The sequence below is a fragment of the Oncorhynchus mykiss genome, chromosome 8 (genome assembly GCF_057628025.1).
Source record: "Oncorhynchus mykiss isolate SJ-2025 chromosome 8, ASM5762802v1, whole genome shotgun sequence".
NCBI lineage: Eukaryota > Metazoa > Chordata > Actinopteri > Salmoniformes > Salmonidae > Oncorhynchus > Oncorhynchus mykiss.
The window spans coordinates 20,570,131-20,591,291 of NC_143029.1; the positions used below are offsets into that span (position 1 = coordinate 20,570,131).

The 21,161-nt window shown below is 42.7% G+C and overlaps 1 protein-coding gene across 2 annotated transcripts; it reads right to left on the minus strand.

The window, feature by feature from the left end:
• Positions 1 to 8,007: 8,007 nt before the first annotated feature.
• On the minus strand, positions 8,008 to 21,135 carry LOC110529560 (hairy/enhancer-of-split related with YRPW motif protein 2). Of its 2 annotated transcripts, none has more exons than XM_090242827.1 (5): positions 20,983 to 21,135; positions 11,597 to 11,675; positions 11,177 to 11,260; positions 10,965 to 11,046; positions 8,008 to 10,467 (listed from the first exon to the last, which is right to left on the minus strand). In XM_090242827.1, exons 1-5 carry the CDS (start codon positions 21,024 to 21,026, stop codon positions 9,788 to 9,790), a joined length of 969 nt encoding a protein of 322 aa, XP_090098953.1. In that variant the 5' UTR covers positions 21,027 to 21,135; the 3' UTR covers positions 8,008 to 9,787. The 2 variants fall into 2 exon arrangements, with proteins under 2 accessions (XP_090098953.1, XP_021467517.1); XM_021611842.3 differs by lacking the exon at positions 20,983 to 21,135 and adding an exon at positions 12,085 to 14,931.
• Between the last annotated feature and the right edge of the window lie 26 nt (positions 21,136 to 21,161).

Below are 21,161 nucleotides of genomic sequence, written 5' to 3' on the forward strand. Positions count from 1 at the left end.
GAGCCAGAAATCTTGCTTGTTTGTAGGTGACCAAATACTTATTTTCCACCATAATTTGCAAATAAATTCATTCAAAAACCTACAATGTGATTTTCTACATTTTTTTTCCTCATTTTGTCTGTTATAGTTGAAGTGTACCTATGATGAAAATTACAGGCCTCTCATCTTTTTAAGTGGGAGAACTTGCACAATTGGTGGCTGACTAAATACTATTTTGCCCCACTGTATATCAAGAAAGAAATACAAAATGTCATCATGGTGTAACAATCTGGAACATTTTTACCAGATGTATTAGATTTTGATATCAAACCGGTGGAGGTGATCACTGAATACCAGAACAGTTGTGATTATGTGATTTCAGTCACACTTCATCATTTCAACAACATCATTTCCCCAGCTCTTACAAAAGGTAACTTTCCCCTCTATCAAATCATTGTTATTGCTGATCTTTGACAGGTATCTGACTGGTAATAGGCCTATAATAGGCCTGTAATAGGCCTGATAACCCTACATATTTTTCTGATACATCTTCAAAAAAGTCTAAACCTTTAACAAGAGTAGATTCATAAACCGATAAACACACTGGTTTAACGTTTTCTGTGTTATGTTTCTGTGTGCGAAACTGTGAAATGTGTAACCATTGACACATGAACCCACTGGGCATCTTTTGGACAACATTTGAACACTTAAAAAAAATGGATGTGCCCTTAACTAGGACACATGATTTACACCCGAAAAAAATTGATGTTGTGGTTATGAAACCACATGCCAATTTTTGCCCGCTGGGAGAGTACCATGTCTTCACATCTTCTCTTATGACTCCCTGGCTGAACACTGTCTAAACACCGGCACACAGACTGTAGGCGATCATAAGACAGCCAGATAAAATACAGTTATGTCAGAGCAAACACAGCCTTGTTAATTCTGATATGTTCTCCACAGAGAGGCTCTGATACCCATCAGGCCTCAATGTAGCATCCAGGGCCCAAGACTTATCAGCGGTGACAAACCATGTTAGCACCAGGCCCCAGTGTGCTGCGACTGGGAATTGATTGTGGGAGAGAGAGGGAGGACACTGTAAGCAAAACGCCTCATGTTAGATAAGATCATAGTGTGGCAGCTGTCTGCAAACAGAGAACCAGAACACTGCAGGTCACATGGTCCAGATAACTGATCGAGATAAGCGCTCACGATAAATGCAGGTAAGTCCTTTTTATTTCCGTCCCATTGAGACCAAGGTCTCTTTTACAAGGGAGCCCTGAATATACATAATACAAATAAACAAACTTACAATACACAATCAAGATAAACAATCACATTCCTCTGCAAAGTCGTCCACAATCAACAACTTTAACTACCTGAGAGGCACCAGTACATCTAGTGGCAGGGAACTTTGGGTGAAAAGAAACTAAAAGCCGATTTCCCCAACTCTGTTTAATAATGAGTTTAGGACTTAACCTTTTTAGAAGCATAAGTCACTATATTCTCTACACTATAATTCAGAATTGAACAATATGAAAATACTTACTATGAAAGGCTACATGTCTACTGATTAGCAGCAGCTGTACACTAAGCTTCCCGAGGCAGAGAGCAAGGACCTGTATATCAGAACTAGAGCTTTAGTGACACCATGAGGTGATGACGAGGCATTACAATTCATCTTTACCTGATCAAGCTACAGAATTTAAATGCTACTTTAACTCATTTAATATCTGAAGCATGAATGACCAAGTGAAGTATAACTGTACTCTGTGTGGAGACCACAGTGTACTGTAGATGACCCCTCCATGACCCTGGAGGGTGCAGAGCGACTGGCCGCCACAGCTGGGATCCCACTGTTGGAACACCACAACTACACTCATTAGCATAGGGCTATAATGGAACAATAAATAAATGCCACGTTGTGTTAAACATCAAATGAGCTGATTGGCTGATAGCTGTGGTAGCTAATGCTAATTAGCATGAGCATGAAAATGGCAGTTTTCTGTAAAAATGAGCAGTATTTAAATCTTCTCGATGTATCAGTTTGGTCAAATTTGGAGTACAGTGGCACATCCCATCCCTGCATTGAGGTATCTCGCACGGCTCCACGGTGCCTTAATCTAAACATGATTACATTCCGACACCATGGAGCTCAGTGTAAACAACCGTAACGGTATGGTCGGAATCTGCTGGCTACCTAGCCCAATAATGGACTAAAGTAGCCTAATGTTACCCCTTTATAGTCCAAGGACCTTACATGTTCTGTTTAAAGGCGAATTGGCTCTGGAAACCAAAACAGCCAAATACTCCATCTAAACGTGAATCGATTCTCAATTGCAGTATGGTTCTAGAAACATAAATCCCTCTACTTTCATATCACCCAAAACTTATTTCACACATTTTAATAGAATTATAAACTGCTGGAACGTTTTAATATATTCAAAAGAACCACCAAAATCTGGTTGCTACAGCTCCAATAGTGTAACCATGAATGAACTGCTGTGTATTATCAACAGTTGTAAATATATATATGAGGAGATTTGCTTTGTGGATATCAATATGACAATGTACATATATTATTTGATGTTATTTATTCCATTTTTTATTAAGCATAATACACACTTACTGTAAAACGGATTTAACCAATTTTAACAGTTGCAGCCAACAGTATTTTTCAGTGACAACACGTTTACAACACACAGGTGTTCGGAGACACAAATAGCTGATTAGCACAGGTGGAGAAGGAAGATGGAGTGGGCTTCTCGTCTTCCGTAAACAAGCACTGTAACATGGCCATGTGGGAACCCTAACACTATAAAAGGTGTACATCAATTTAACCTTTTGTTCTTTATGACAGGTCCTTAATGCTTGCAAGTGATGCCTGTTAATTTTAAGAGCACCGGGGCTTTAACAAAACTCGTGCAGAAGACACCTTCTCCAAAGACATATGTGTAATGACTTGTGTCATTTTCAAGGGTTACTGGATACCCTGACGGTTACGTGACTCTCTCTATTGACCTCTGGTAGCCTACTTTGCAGCATTAGGGTCCCTGAGTAGGTCCTTTGCATGCAACAATTGGGTCATTGAGTTGAGATTACCAGTAACTAGCTAGTAGTAATCTATGGTTTAAATTAGTTTTAGCACAAGTTGATTATCAACTTTAATAAATCGTCATGAGACTGATTTATTAAATACACAGTTTATTCACCGGCATTTCCATAGTACTGGGATGTCACACACGCCACTCGTGTCAGGATAAACGGTGATATCTCCACTGCATAGACATGTCGAGCAGGAAATCTATTCCTAACCTTTGAGTAGTTTGGTGAGTAGGCCTACTAACTATGTCACGGTCATCACTAGTTACCACAGCCACAACGTCATAAACCCCAGAGAGACATGTTTAAAGATTGATTAGCAAAATATATTTACTTTGCTGATTAATAAAGCTTTGTTACATTGTATTCTCATAAAACTATGTGCGTTTTACAACAACCAAGTGGTTCTCTGTTTGATGAAGCAGACACCCAGCGACATGGTTTCCACTAGTTACCATAGCCACAAAGTCAAATGGCATATATTGTAAACATTTATGAAAACTAACATTTAAGATTAGGCATACGGTTAGCAGTGTGGTTAGGTTTAAAATCACATTTTAAGACGATTCATTGTACAAATGGGAAGGGTGTATGACTTTGTGGCTGTAGTAACTAGTGACAACCCTATTACATGGTCTGGTCTCGACATTTCCGTGTTTTGATGATCACAGTGGAAGAATAAAGATCACAAGCCTACTGATTGATGATTATTTCTTGCAAGCACCTCATTGGTCGAATGACTGAGCGCAGATTTACTGATGCCAAATCAGCCCTCTTGTGCTATCATACGAGCAAGCTAAGTGTCAGTATAGAGACAAAGTAGAGTCGCAATTCAACGGCTCAGACACAAGAAGTATGTGGCAGGGTCTACAGTCAATCACGGATTACAAAAAGAAAACCAGCCCCGTCGCGGACCAGGATGTCTTGCTCCCAGGCAGACTAAACAACTTCTTTGCTCGCTTTGAGGACAATACAGTGCCACTGACACGGCCCACTACCAAAACCTGCGGACTCTCCTTCACTGCAGCGGACGTGAGTAAAACATTTAAACGTGTTAACCCTCGCAAGGCTGCAGGCCCAAACGGCATCCCCTGCCGCGTCCTCAGAACATGCGCAGACCAGCTGGCTGGTATGTTTACGGACATATTCAATCAGTCCTTATCTCATTCTGCTGTTCCCACATGCTTCAAGAGGGCCACCACTGTTCCTGTTCCCAAGAAAGCTAAGGTAACTGAGCTAAACGACTACCGCCCCGTAGCACTCACTTCCGTCATCATGAAGTGCTTTGAGAGACTAGTCAAGGACCATATCACCTCCACCCTAGACCCACTCCTATTTGCTTACCGCCCCAATAGGTCCACAGACGACGCAATCCTAACCACACTGCCCTAACCCATCTGGACAAGAGGAATACCTATGTGAGAATAGTACCCTCCAAACTCGTCATCAAGCTCAAAACCCTGGGTCTCGACCCCACCCTGTGCAACTGGGTACTGGACTTCCTGACGGGCCGCCCCCAGGTGGTGAGGGTAGGTAACAACATCTCAACCCCGCTGATCCTCAACACTGGGGTCCCACAAGGGTGCGTTCTGAGCCCTCTCCTGTACTCCCTGTTCACCCACAACTGCGTGGCCTTGCACGCCTCCAACTCAATCATCAAGTTTGCAGACGACACTACAGTGGTAGGCTTGATTACCATCAACAACGAGACGGCCTACAGAGAGAAGGTGAGGGCCCTCGGAGTGTGGTGTCAGGAAAATAACCTCACACTCACACTCAACGTCAACAAAATAAAAGGAGATGATCGTCGACTTCAGGAAACAGCAGAGGGAGCACCCCCCTATCCACATCGACGGGACAGTAGTGGAGAGGGTAGTAAGTTTTAAGTTCCTCTGCGTATACATCACGGGCAGACTGAATTGGTCCACCCACACAGACAGCATGGTGAAGAAGGCGCAGCAGTGCCTCTGAAGAAATTTGGCTTGTCACCAAAAGTACCCACAAACTTTTACAGATGCACAATCGAGAGCATCCTGTCGGGCTGTATCACCGCCTGGTACGTCCAAAGGGTAGTGAGGTCTGCACAACGCATCACCGGGGGCAAACTACCTGCCCTCCAGGACACCTACACCCCCCGATATCACAGGAAGGCCATAAAGATCATCAAGGACAACAACCACTCGAGCCACTGCCTGTTCATCCCGCTATCATCCAGAAGGCGAGGTCAGTACAGGTGCATCAAAGCAGGGACCGAGAGACTGAAAAACAGCTTCTATCACAAGGCCATCAGACTGTTAATCAGCCACCACTAACATTGAGAGGCTGCTGCCAACATACTGACTCAACTCCAGCCACTTTAATAATGGGAATTGATGTAAAATATATCACTAGCCACTTTAAACAATGCCACTTTATATATTGTTTACATACCCTACATTACTCTTCTCATATGTATATACTGTACCCGATACCATATACTGCATCTGGCCTATGCCGTTCTGTACCATCACTCATTCATATATTTTTATGTACATATTCTTTATTCCTTTACACTTGTGTGTATTAGGTAGTTGTTGTGAAATTGTTAGGTTAGATTACTCGTTGGTTATTACTGCATTGTCGGAACTAGAAGCACAAGCATTTCGCTACACTCGCATTAACATCTGCTAACCATGTGTATGTGACAAATAACATTTGATTTGATTTGTAGCTTGTATGGCTTCCTAGGCGAACCCCCCCTGCACTAACTAAGTGATACATGATATCATTGACGTGACATGCAAATGAGCGATAGAAAACCGATCGCGCAAATGTCACCATTCCACATTTTTTTGTGAGGGCGCCCCGTGCTGCCCCCGGCAATTTTTACATTATTAAAGTGGCTGGAGTTGAGTCAGTATGCTGGCAGCAGCCACTCAATGTTAGTGGTGGCTGTTTATCAGTCTGATGGCCTTGTGATAGAAGCTGTTTTTCAGTCTCTCGGTCCCTGCTTTGATGCACCTGTACTGACCTCGCCTTCTGGATGATAGCGGCGTGAACAGGCAGTGGCTTGAGTGGTTGTTGTCCTTGATGATCTTTATGGCCTTCCTGGGACATCGGGTGGTGTAGGTGCCCATGTCGCCTATACCTAAATCCGCTACTGCACTTCAGGCTACCACTTTAGTAATTGTATCCCTACAATCCAGTCATGCATCTTATTCTCTGGGTTCAAATGGTTCAAATGTATGTCTTGGATTGGCTAATGGGTATCCAATGATTGAATAGATTTAATCACAAGGTGGCGACATTGTTATGGTTTCCTGCAATCACTCACTTGAACATCTTCTAGCCTACTTTGTGTAAATGATAGAATGTTATTTGTCACCTGTAGCCTACAACTTCAGATTGTCAACAAAAAAAAATTATATAGTTTTTCGTTAGGTAGGCCTAACTTTAGATGGTGGGACAACCTACTGAAACTAATCCTATAACCTATAAGAAGTAGGTTATTTTCAATTTAAGAAATAAACACTTTGTTGCAACATGATCACAAATGTTTAAAATCATTTAAAGATTTAGATCAACTTGTTGAGTTTGGCAATTATAAGTAAAAGTATAAGTAAAAAGTTAGGTATTTTGTCCTTCTTGATGAAGCTTCATTGATGATAATGAATCAGTCTTAATGTAAAAACATCAAACCCTTTGTTGTCAATGTGAATACAATTTTTGGCACGTAATAAAATTGAAAAAAATATTGGAATTAGGGTACATGCCAAAAAAAGGCACATTGATAACCAAGAGATGATGCATCTCGAAACGTTATAGTAGACTGAGTTTCATAAAAAATGTAGATGGAATCGATAAACATTATATTTAACAATGATAAACGATGATGTACACTAAAAGGTGTACAGACCAGCACAGGCCATCCTAGCTCTCAAACTCTAGGTGGCCTTCTCCATACATTTCGCAAGCCATTAGCTTCGCCCATGACTGCATCATATGAACTACAATCCCACCGCTGTTTTAACGTTTAGAATCATCGCTTGCGATACGACTTTCGAAACATGGCCCTTACCTTTCATCAGCGAGAAAGAATCCTACAAATTAAAAATAGACACTTACTGTAGCAGTTTTTCCAGATACACACAGCAATGGGCGCCTCCATCAAACTACACTTCCCAAGTTACGCTTACACAAATGTGTTCTGAGCATGCTAAGTGGCTAATTAGCACAGGTGGTCGCATCTTGTCTTCTGTCTGTTTCATGTAAATAAGCGCTGTAACATGGAGATATGACCATGTGGGAACCCTAACCCTACCAAGGTAGGTATCAATTTAATATTTTGTTTTTGGAAAATGATTTCTCGCTGATATGAAAGATAAGGTCCTAATGCTTCCAATACCTTACCGCTTTGAGCATTGGGGATCAGAATACGCCTTCGTCCAATGACTCGTATGTGCAATGTAGTAGAACTGATCAAAGGGTAAGGCCATCCCACAGCATTGGCCATTTCATGTTTCTGTGGATCATGTGATTTATGACAGCCACTTCAATGCGCTCACCCCGGCGTGAGAACCAGTCCAGATTAAAGCAGATAACCCTCTGATTTATAACCGAGCGCGGTTCCCATGATTGTCGGTGGGCAGTAGGCAGAAATGCTGATACTTTTTCCATTAAGGAATTTAATGGTTTGACAGTGATTTACTAACGTAAATCTTTCTAACAGACCAGTGATAAAGAGAGTGCACTAGGCCAGTAAATACCCATCTTGGGAGGAGTGACCAAAGTTGTTTTTCCTTTATACCTCATTGGGCAAAAACTGTTTGAATCAATGTTTTTTCACGTCATTTCAACACAAAAAAATCTACGTGTTGATGACTTTTAATCAATGTGGAAATCTGATTAGATTTGCAAAAGTCATCAATTTAAGGGCATTTCGTCTTATTTTCATTTTTTTTATTTTTTATTTCACGTTGAATTCACGTTAGTTGAAAACTCAACCAAATGTAAATCAAAATTAGATGTTAAACTGATGTCTGTGCCCAGTGGGACCACTTCCAATCCAACGGATCGTCAGGGATGCTGATACCCTGCAATCGCGTTGACATATTCTTTCTCCAAGGGAGAAAATAACTGAACCAGACTCTGTACATATTCCCTTTTTCCCCTTTGAATACCATCTCGCATAACAATAGGCTAACCAATAACATTATAGCATACAATTGTCTAGAGGTGCAGTCCAAAATTGTCACAACAGACACATGGAAATTGATATATTTTTAAATGTCTATGTCTATAGGTCCCTACAGTAGATATAATTACAGAATAGGGTGAGTTGTTGTCTCGAAAGGCTGTAGAAATGTTGGTGACTGATTTACAACTCTGTGTACAGACAGTGCCAGTTATGCAATTGTTATTATGTGTGTCTCTCTTAGGGAGTTTTGTTTTACCCATCCTCTCAATAACACATAACAGGAAGGATGAATATTTTCCCTCACCAAAATAGATTAAACATATACTTTGTGGTCTTCAAAAAACTATTTATTTTATTATGGCGTTAGAGCATTGGCACATACTCTGGCTCCATTGATCTGCTGTGGTGAAAACAAAGAAGAATATTCTCTGAGTGGCCAAATATATATATATATATAAACGTTTTTAATCAGTGACATCTGTAGAGTAGGCCTAGAGGGCTTGTTTGCATAGGCAACTGGTACAAAATAAAAAAGCCAAACAAGTTACAGTTGTATCATTGAACTGCAGTTGGAAGTACTAGGCTATTTGATGTGTTGTTTTTGTACTTTCTAAAGGAAAACGCGCTTGTCACTTCTTTCCAGCAGCAAATTGAAGTGCACCATCAAATATGTATTCTTCTATCTTCAATATAGCTTGTAGTTCATCTCATATTTACAAAATGAATGGATGAGATTAGAAACACTCTGTTTCGATTCATTCGTTGACTGATTATCTCCAAACCCTTTGGTTCTTCATCTGACTGATTAGAACAACTCCTAAAGACACTGCCCACTGTCATGACGTTGAATCAAAGTGGAGAACTGATTAGATTTGAAAAAGTAATCAATGTAAGGGAATTTTGTATATTTTTCATCCAACTTTTAACCTAAACCCAATGACATGGTAACATTTTTGGTTGACAACTCAACCAAATGTACATCAAAAGTAGACATTGAACTGATGTCTGAGTCCAGTGGGTGGTTTGTGAGTGTTTATCACATTATTTCCCCACCAAGAGAATCAACTGAGTTGAGGTCAGAGGTCAGAGCAAAACAAAACTTCTGCTGGATATTTTAAGGAATTTTGTTTCACATATTCAGAAAATAATAGTCATAATAATATGAATTATATAGCCAATTTTGGGGAAGCAAATGGTCTAGTGACAGTGTTAAGAAAATTATGAAAACAAACTGACACTGAAAATGGAGAAAAAGACAGAAGCTAGATAGGTCCAATTTGAGTGTTGTTATTCAATAAAAATAAATCATTAGTACATTTTAAGTGAATTTCATTATCGTCGCTCTCTCTCCCATAAGATAACTTGCATTTGCTCTGAATCTGCACACAATCAGAAATTAAATAAGCTGGTGGAATAAAAGTCCATGAACACCAAAAAATCCAAGCTATAGTTAATAAAACAGTCTTGTTCCTTTATCTTCAAAGTTTGGAAGTCCTCTAGTCACCATGAGACCTTTGAAAAGACAAACACTTAAAAGGCTCCTACTTCTGTTCCCCAAGGTCTGTATGGTTTGCTGCTGCTGCTCTCTCTGTCTCTGCTCTGCTGTGAGGTGGATGTGGTGGATATGGAGGGGCTCACAGCTGAAGCTACCATAGACGATGTGCTGCTCACACTGTGAGGTGTGAAGATGGGGAATCCTCCAGGGAATGACAGGGGAAAAGTCTGGGCCGCAGCAGCAGCAGCGGCCGCAGCGTGAACAGTAGCCGAGAGCGACAGGAGGGAGGTGGAGAGCGGGGGGACGCAGGGCGCCACGCTGCCATTAGAGGGCGCCCTGTGAGAGGAATCGGTATGGGAGAAGGTTGCCGTTAGGAGGGCCGAGCCACGCTGGGGCACCTCCACAGACAGTCTGCTGGCGGCACTGTCTGAGGAGGGCAGTCCATTCTGTTGGAGGAAGGTGGTGGGGAAGGGGTGGAAGGCGGCGGCCCAGTGGTGAGGGTGGAGCGCCTGCTGGTGGTGTGCCATAGATGAGGTCATGGCAGCCGCCTCCCTCTGGGAGGCGCAGGTGCTGAGGTGGGAGACCAGGCGCACACGCAGGGGGTCGCTACTGTCTAATCCCTCCACAGAGCTCAGGTATCTGGCCACCTCCGTCAGACACTCCCTGAAGCCCACACTCATGAAGTCCATGGCCAGGGAGTGGGCATCAAAATACCCTATAGAGACAGACAGACACAAAGGATGGATATTGAAATTATGAATGACAAACACCTATAAATACTGCCGGTCTCTCTAATGATCTGTAATGTAGCCACCAGCTACTGATGGGAGTGATTACTAAATGGAGAGGGATGGATACATGCTGGTCTCCGAGGCTGACCATTAGGGCTCCGTCTGTGCTTCCAGGCATAACCTTAACAGTCTGGGATTGTGCTGGGATGTTTATATGTTCGTTTTGTCTCACCTGTTTTTACACTTGCCGAAAACCTCAAACAAACCCCTGACAGGGCAACCTGTGAATGCAGCCTTCTCCCCTACCACGGATTTATGAAAGCAACCACAATCTTAGGGTCAAGTGCTCCTTTAGTCCCAGCAGCACTTTTCCACGAGTTCAAACCTACCATTAGCATTGATTTCCACTTGTCAAAGGGGACTGCTCACTCAGATTTCACTACACAGTAAGGCAGAGAGAAGCAGCCAATTAACTCCTTACCTTTACCGCCAGTGGCCTGCAGCATCTTTAGGTGATCCACTGTCATCTGCAATATTTCTGCCTTCTCTAATTTGGCTGAACCCTGCAAGGAGCAACAGGATGTATGAGTCTTAGAACTCTCATAACTTTCAATGAAAAAATATCCACAAAATGTCATAACTGTTTTGATGAAAATGAAACTTTTGAGGAAGTTCCATTTAATTTCAACCCACTTGTTTTTCAAATGCAGTTGGGACAAGTCGACGTAACTCTGATAAACTATTATTGATTCGATCCCTCCTTCTCTTCTCGATGATCTACAATAGATAAATATTTTATTGCATACTTTGAAATATAACAATACAAGGCCTAATAATAATAATTTTAACAATAACGCAACAATAATTAAATACATGTTTAAATAATAAGTAATACACAATAAAGACAACTACAATGGAACAAGAGGACAACAATGTAAATAAGTCCCAGACTTTAGTGTGTGTTATCCGCGATGATTTTACTCATGTACATTTACGTCTGCGTGTTCGTTTTTAAAATAGTCGAATTAATCAACTATAAACGAATCTTCATTATTAAATAATAAGTTATACATAATAATAATGATGATAATAAACTACTAAATAAATAATTACCCCTCTTCGTTTTTTTCTTGCCATAACTTGGGTTGTTGTTGTTGGGGAGCCACATCTAATAAATGATCCATTGCTGTGCCTGCATGGGACAAACATAAGATATATGTTCATTTTACTCAACAGAATGTTTTATTTTTGTTATGGATGAGCAATTATCCAAAACCACACAGTTTACATTGTGTAATTTATGCATCAATGCATATTTTGATAACACTAATGTAGCCTGCACCAACACTATTTATAATACCGTAAAGATAATTCTCCTAAAATTGTCCTGCATCGCTCATGAACCACACATAAAGGTGATGATTTGCAATTGTCACCTAAAAGTTTACACCAGAGTGAAACGTTTTTGGCATGCACATTTGACAAACTTTACTCAAGTTAAAAGTTTCATCCGTTTTGCCTGGTGTACACGCGGAAAAAAGACCAATGCCATTCTGTATCTACCCAACATTTACCCCACATCTTCATCTTTAAGAACTCACCCAGAATAATTATTCTCACTGCCGACATCAATAGTTTCATCCATGTCGCTGTCAGAAGTACTATCCTCACAAGGCCTCTTCATGGTGATACACTCGCTGTCTTTACTAACGTTCCGTGGATGGGTGCGCGTCCAGGTAGACTTGACTGGTGCGTGTACAATTCCCTTTGTACAGCTTTCCCAACGAGCCGTTGGAGCCTCACCTCACAGATGCAGGGGAGCGTAGCTGCCAACGTCCTGCTTGGGAACACCCACATCAGAAAAAACACGCCCCGAGCCACTGAGCAATGAGGAGAGAGAGGTTTGTGCTCCAACGCTGGACCAAGTTCGCTAGATATTTGACTGCACCGTTTTAGTACTGTTTAAGACACACGCGAGCCGCGAAAAGCATGTGGAACTGTTTACACGAACTCGGAATGTGACAGAACATACACAGGACACATAACACTGCTTCGACCATGACAAAACATATATGTGTGGCAGATAATAGTCAAGTATAGTAGCCAAACCGTTACCTGAACTTGAAAAAAGAAAGCAAAAGTAGATCATAAAAAAGATGATCAAAATCTAAAATATATAATCATTGATAAATATATTGACTTTATGTCGCAACCCTTCCTGCAAATGTCCATGTCTCCAAATACATTTTACACAGCTAGGACAACTTTTTTTTACCTTTTTTTGGCTAACTGAATATTTCCAGCAGCAGTGGACATAGGGACAAGGACATACAGTGGGGCAAAAAAGTATTTAGTCAGCCACCAATTGTGCAAGTTCTCCCACTTAAAAAGATGAGAGAGGCCTGTAATTTTCATCATAGGTACACTTCAACTATGACAGACAAAATGAGAAAAAAAATCCAGAAAATCACATTGTAGGATTTTGAATGAATTTATTTGCAAATTATGGTGGAAAATAAGTATTTGGTCACCTACAAACAAGCAAGATTTCTGGCTCTCACAGACCTGTAACTTCTTCTTTAACAGGCTCTTCTGTCCTCCACTCGTTACCTGTATTAATGGCACCTGTTTGAACTTGTTATCAGTATAAAAGACACCTGTCCACAACCTCAAACAGTCACACTCCAAACTCCACTATGGCCAAGACCAAAGAGCTGTCAAAGGACACCAGAAACAAAATTGTAGACCTGCACCAGGCTGGGAAGACTGAATCTGCAATAGGTAAGCAGCTTGGTTTGAAGAAATCAACTGTGTGAGCAATTATTAGGAAATGGAAGACATACAAGACCACTGATAATCTCCCTCGATCTGGGGAAGATCTCACCACGCAAGATCTCACCCGTGGGGTCAAAATTATCACAAGAACGGTGAGCAAACATCCCAGAACCACACGGGGGGACCTAGTGAATGACCTGCAGAGTGCTTGGACCAAACTGACAAAGCCTACCATCAGTAACACACTATGCCGCCAGGGACTCAAATCCTGCAGTGCCAGACATGTCCCTCTGCTTAAGCCAGTACATGTCCAGGCCCATCTGAAGTTTGCTAGAGAGCATTTGGATGATCCAGAAGAAGATTTGGAGAATGTCATATGGTCAGATGAAACCAAAATATAACTTTTTGGTAAAAACTCAACTTGTCGTGTTTGGAGGACAAAGAATGCTGAGTTGTATCCAAAGAAAACCATACCTACTGTGAAGCATGGTGGTGGAAACATCATGCTTTGGGGCTGTTTTTTGGCAAAGGGACCAGGACGACTGATCCGTGTAAAGGAAAGAATGAATGGGGCCATGTATTGTGACATTTTGAGTGAAAACCTCATTCCATCAGCAAGGGCATTGAAGATGAAACGTGGCTGGGTCTTTCAGCATGACAATGATCCCAAACACACCGCCCGGGAAACGAAGGAGTGGCTTCGTAAGAAGCATTTCAAGGTCCTAGAGTGGCCTAGCCAGTCTCCAGATCTCAACCCCATAGAAAATCTTTGGAGGGAGTTGAAAGTCTGTGTTGCCCAGCAACAGCCCCAAAACATCACTGCTCTAGAGGAGATCTGCATGGAGGAGTGGGCCAAAATACCAGCAACAGTGTGTGAAAACCTTGTGAAGACTTACAGAAAACGTTTGACCTCTGTCATTGCCAACAAAGGGTATATAACAAAGTATTGAGATCAACTTTTGTTATTGACCAAATACTTATTTTCCACCATAATTTGCAAATAAATTCATTAAAAATCCTACAATGTGATTTTCTGGATTTGTTTTCTAATTTTGTCTGTCATAGTTTGTCTGTCAAGTGTACCTATGATGAAAATTACAGGCCTCTCTCATCTTTTTAAGTGGGAGAACTTGCACAATTGGTGGCTGACTAAATACTTTTTTTTCCCCACTGTATTATATACTATTACTACTTTTTTATTTCCCCCAGAACTGTATTCACCATCATTCACCGTTGGATATTTGTATTTGATTAATTTAACCTTTATTTAACTAGGCAAGTCGGTTAAGAATAAATTCTTATTTACAATGAAGGCCTACCAAAAGGCAAAGGCGTCCTGTGGGGAGGGGGGCTGGGATTATAAATATAGGACAAAACACACATCACGACAAGAGAGACAGCACAACACTACATAAAGAGAGACCTAAGACAACAACATAGCATGGCAACAACACATGACAACACAGCATGGTCGCAACACAACATGACAACAATATGGTAGCAACACAACATGGCGGCAGCACAACATGGTAGAAGCACAAAACGCGGGTATACAGAGATGACCAGTTTATAGAGGAGTTTAGAGTGCAGTATGCAGAGATTTAGTGATATACTTTTGAATTATGTGTTGAATAGTTGGAATAGTTTGCCAGAATAACCTGAAGAAATACATTTTCATAATTTATCACATTAGCTTATTATGAAATGGTTGTCAAAGGGATGGTGTGTTTAAGAGAAGTTAGATAATCTAAGGAAAATTGAAAATGGTGGAACTGAACATCCTGACCACAAGCAATCCTAATCTGCCCCCAGGGAGGGGAAGGAGTGTGTAGTGTGTACTGTATGACATGTACTTGCATGGAGAATGTCAAGAGTCTACACCTGGTCTTGAACTGAGAATGTCTACTAAACATAAAGGACTATAAAAAGAGTAGATGGAGACATAGAGGTGCCAAGAACATCTGACGTGAGCCTTGGTAAAAGAGATTTTCACACATCTGAATAATATGCTTAGGGATATGCCACTATGGCTGCGTTTCTGATTTTTTTTTCACTAATTAGCAATCCGGTCAGCTCTGAAAAAGATCTGAGGTGAAAAGATCGGATTTGATTGGTCAAAACACCAATTAGTGGAAAAAATATCAGAATTAGGCTGCTTGTGCAAACACAGCCTTGGACCCACAGCAGATTTGCAACAGATAGGGAGTGCTGTTTGGAACTGAAGTAAAGAAATTGGGAAAAAGATCAAATAAAAACACAGAAAAAAGGTAATTATAACTGAGGGTCCAAAAGAAAGGAAATATTAAACCAAAGACAAATGCTGCTTCTGGTTTTAAACACATTGCAGTTCCTGTGAGAGGAGTAGCTCACCACAAGGCAATTAAGAGGAACACCCCCCCCCCCCCCCGAGAGGGGCACATATGAACTGGGTCCCCTGCCAGTTGGAGGCTCCAGCTGTAGTTCAATTCCTGGGTAAAACAGTGAAGATAGTGCATTGTTTGGTGCACAAACCCCCCACCCCCCTGTCATGTGCCTTACCCCTAGTGGAGGGTAGCACAGTCTCCCAGGCAGCTTGCCAGTGTGATGACTTGTTCCCACAGCTCACCGCACTGCAATGAAACCCAATCGCCGTGTGAGAGGCAGCCAGGAACACAGGCTGGGCTGGTATGACAGGGAGGTTACCTCTAGCCAAGCGTCGGCCCCATTGCCGACACCACTGCTCGTAACCCGATTCTTCACATTGTTTGTGTTTGTTGTTTGCCCAATTGAACTAACATGATAGAAAAGCTTAGAAATGCACTGCTTCCATAATGGGCCAGGGCAACTTTTGACCTTTCACACGTTAATTTCTTTTTCACAACTTTGTTTCAACAGCGAGGTGGTATTTTTTTTAAAATTCTGTTTGTGAAAACAGTCTCTGGTCTCTGGTCTCTACTCCCCCCCACCTTCGGGGTCTGAGAGGCTGGTCTCTACTCCCCCCCACCTCCTGGGTCTGAGAGGCTGGTCTCTACTCCCCCCCACCTCCTGGGTCTGAGAGGCTGGTCTCTACTCCCCCTCCCCCACTTCCTGGGTCTGAGATGCTGGTCTCTACTCCCCCTGCCCCACTTCCTGGGTCTGAGAGGCTGGTCTCTACTCCCCCCACCTCCCTCTTCCATACCCACCTCTTGCTTAAAATCAGTCAAATTTACCTGTCAACACCCTCACAGTGCCGTGCACAAGCTCTTTCAGGTGTTTTAACTATTATTATTTTTTTTAATTTTACCTTTATTTAACCAGTTAAGAACAAATTCTTATTTTCAATGACGGCCTGGGAACAGTGGGTTAACTGCCTGTTCGGGGGCAGAACAACAGATTTGTACCTTGTCAGCTCGGGGGTTTGAACTCGCAACCTTCCGGTTACTAGTCCAAAGCTCTAACCACTAGGCTACCCTGCCGCCCCAATGTGACCCAGGGAATAGAGTAAATAGAACATTTTGTCACACTGGGACTTGCCCTACCAATCCCTCCCATGATGAGAGATATCTGCATTTTAAACCAGTGTGTTACTGTAAATGTATTCCTATTCCTCCATGACTAGCTGTGATCAAGCCGACCAGCTAATGACAGCAATAACAATATCAGGTCGCAAAACCCTTGAAAAGGGACTTCAAAGGCAGTTTTGATATTATAATTTGCAACAAATGTGGCAAAGTACTCTAGAATTAATTTCACGTGTCCTCCAGATCGTCTAAAACAGTGTAAGCTGTTGAACATTTAATTTGCCAAAAGGGGGATAAAATGTCCTCCTCCTTTATCTGTTTGTTTTCACGTTCCATCCTTGGTACATAGAAAACAAGAGCCACTGCTAAAGATGCAGGACATGAATTGAAAACATAAGTCAGAAAATGGCTGCCGTCGTTGAGTCTCCTTGACGGCATCTTGAAACAGTATGTCTTGTGTCACCTCTTAGAATAGTCTGAGCATGAGGCTGGTTCAGCATTGGGCGACGTGTGCAAGGGCATAATGTACTGTGTGTACAGTGTGTGTGTGTGTGTGTGTGTGTGTGTGTGTGTGTGTGTGAGAGAGAGTGTGTTTGTATGAGAAAGAGAGAGTGAGCGTGCGTCTTCCATTCCCATGCAGAAGGAAGGATTCTTGTCATCCCAAACATACCCCAGCCTCTGCCCCTGTGCCATGCAATGGGGGCCCGGCCCCAGCCCCAACCCCAACCCCAGCACCATGCCTCAGCCACAGCCCCGGTGTGCCATGGTATCAGTGGTTCCCAAGGCTGCCCAGCCTGGGAAAGGCTGTGTGGAGTCGTTCCAAAATCAGCATTACATGCATTATTGTTCTTGTCCAAGTCCCCAGCACACAATGAAAACAACAGCAACAGCCATAATCTCAAGCCCTCCTAATACAAGGCTGGCCTTAGTAACCTGTGAGCTGCCTTCTTTAAACAAAGTTAACTGCTTCATGGCAACAGATGCGTTCTCTTTTCTTGGGGTCCGACAAGGACGTCCCCTTTAGCCACACCCAAAATGAGTGCAAAACAAATGGATGTCTTACAGAATGTGCAATACAGACCTTGGATCTACTGTGTAAATCCATTACTTTTGAAGAGCACTGAGAGCTGCACCTGTTAATACCCTGTATTTGATTGCTTGTATCATTAATGATTCAGCCCTAAACTGTCTATTTAATATTTACAATTATTTTAGACTTTATGACAATCTGTGAGCAATAAATTAATCCATCCCATTTAATATCAAAACATTTGTGTACATCATTTCAACATGTTAGCTAAATTAACTATCCAGTCCTATCCAAATAATCCAGACTCTTCCTTATTGTTGTTCATTTTGTCAGAGACGAACGACCCTCTGTTTATTTTCCCTGAGAGTGGGAACGAGCTGTCACTATGACAATGCCCTGGCTGGGCGGATTCCAAACCTCTGGACTCCAGTTACATTATAGGCCCTTTATTAGTGTTTAAGGTCACAAAGAGACAAGCAAGTGCATCCTATATCAGGAAGTAGTGTGCGTCTCAGGAGTGAAATATTTGGCTCTTAGTCGGAGCAGTGGCCGTGAGTCGGATATCCTGGGAAGCGAGAATCCAGGCGTCGTACAACACTGGAACAAAATGGCACAGAATAATAGGTCCCTTCCTGACATTCTCCCTATCACACTGCTGTATTTCTGTCAGGCCTTTTTAAAACCAACATTTGTATTTATTTTACCTTTATTTTTAGGTAAGTCAGTTAAGAACAAATTCTTATTTTCAATGACTGTTAACTGCCTGTCCAGGGGCAGAGTGACAGATTTGTACCTTGTCAGCTCAGGGGTTTGAACTTGCAACCTTCCGGTTACTAGTCCAACGCTCTAACCACTAGGCTACCCTGTCACCCCCAACACAGGCTCGGAGGCTCTGTTCAGTAGCCCACAAATCCTCCCCCATTCTGCATTGACAGCTCCTGGTCCAGAAAAGGTGTGTCCAGATTGCATCACTCCATAGGGTAGGTATGCATGTTCATGCCCAGAGAACTCGAATGCTTGAGGACGAGCACATTCACTTGTCTGGTGGTATGTTTTTTTTTGTTGCAATGAGAGACCTTTAGCATCCCTGTGGAAGAAGTGGTACAGAACATATTTATAGACACATTACAGATGGATGCTCCATTTCACTGTTTCTATTTCCTGTCTAGTCACCTGAATGTTTGGTCAGGATACATGCCTTAGGAAGTTATGGGTCTCCCTACAGCTTGTTTTCTATTTCACTTTTGAATTGCAAAGCTTTCCACCAAAACCCTTCAACTCATTCATTAAAATCTGCAGTAGCATCCCTTGCCAAAAACAAAAATGTACAATGTTTTTTCAAACTTACAAAAATGACCAGTCCATATGAACAGCATGGAGTGTCCGATTTGTTGTTTTCACCTCTAAAAGAAGGAAAGGCACACACACACACACAGCATGCGCTATGCACACTAGAGGGACTCCCGTGGTAAATTTGTAAAAGGAATTAGCAGTTGGGAGTGAGGAAGTCATAAGTCACACATAAATTGACCTGACCACTGTGAAGTCGCTGCCCTGGCCTGCAGGATACAGCAGGGGTCTTCAGTGGCGATTTTAGCATGTAAATCTTGTTCGATGATATAAGATCATATTCGATGATTACATTTCTCTAAAACAGGGTATAGGCTATATGTGCACCACCAAGTTAGAACAGTAGGCAAAATTAAGCGATGAAAATAGACCAAATTATTAGGGTGAGGCACATTGAACATTGCATGTCACAAAAGATACACGTCATATAACACTATTTGATGCATTAAATAAGCTTTTAATTTGACATGTCACATAACACAATTCTGTTATAGAATGTAAGCTGAGCGCCACCACTACTATCAGAACAACTGTCAAAGCTGTACAAAAAAAGTTTGCAACGGACTGGGGACCCTCGGACTGGGGACCCTCGCCGCAGGCCCCGGACTGGGGACCGTCGCCAGAGGCTCTGGAATGGGGACCGTCGCCGGAGGCTCCAGACTGGGGACCGTCGTCGGAGGCTCCGGACTGCGGATCAACGCTGGAGGCTTTGTGCCATGGATCCTCACTGCAGGCTTCGGGCCATGTATCATCACTGGAGGCTCCGTGCCATGGATCATCACTGGAGGCTTCGTGCAATGGATCATCACTGGAGGCTTTGTGCCATGGATCATCACTGGAGGCTTCGAACGTGGAGCCGTAACCGGTCTCACCGGACTGAGGAGACGTATGGGAAGCCTGGTGCGTGGAGCTGCCACAGGGCTTACCAGGCTGGGGAGACATACTGTTGGCCTGGTTCGTGGAATCAGAACAGGTCTCTGGAAGCCTGATGCGTGGAGCAGGCACCGAATACACTGGGCAGTGGAGGCGTACTGGAGGTCTCAAGCGTAGAGCCGTCACAACCCGTCCTGGCTGGATAGTTACTTTCGCCCGGCAAATGCGGGGCGCTAGCACAGGACGCACTGGGCTGTGCAGACGCACCGGAGACACAGTGCGCAGAGCCGGCGCAGGTTATCCTGGGCCGAAGAGACGCTAAGCCGGCCCCATCCGTCCTGGCTGGATGCCCACTCTAGCCCGTGCGGGGAGCTGGAATGTAGCGCACCGGGCTGTGAACGCGCACTTCCTCGCTGCTTCCACCTGCTTCCATGGCAGGCGATCCTTTCATGCCAGGATCTCCTCCCACGTACAGTATCCCTTTCCTTCCAGAATGTCTTCCCATGTCCATTCTGTCTGCTCCTCCCGGCCACGCCACTTGGTCTGTTTGTGGTGGGTAGTTCTGTCACGATCATCGTCACGGAAATGACCAGACCAAGGTGCAGAGTGGTGAGCGTACATTTTCCTTTATTATAAATGTCGCCAACAAAACAAAAAACAACAAAAACGAACGTGAAGCTTACTATGGCTATACAGGCCACTAACAAAGACAACTACCCACAAAAGACAAAAGGAAAAAAGGCTGCCTAAGTATGATTCCCAATCAGAGACAATGATAGACAGCTGTCCCTGATTGAGAACCATACCCGGCCAAAACATAGAAACACAGAAGAGTTACCCACCCGAGTCACACCCTGACCAACCAAACATAGAGAATTAATAGATCTCTACGGTCAGGGCGTGACAGTATTACTTTCTTAGCTACAGTATACATATCTCCCTTGCATATTATATAATTTATGCAGCAGCATACAATACATTTTTGGACTCACCTTGTGAAGATGGCGTGGCGGTCATTGTGGTGAAATTTTGTCATCAAACTTTGTCTTCAAAGTCTGGCATTCTTTGGATTTATGGTGGAAACTGGGAAAAAAACACACAGCCACTCCATTGAATAGCAGCCTAAAGTTAGTGGTTGCTTTGCAATGCTTGCAGTTAGCCACTGATTACT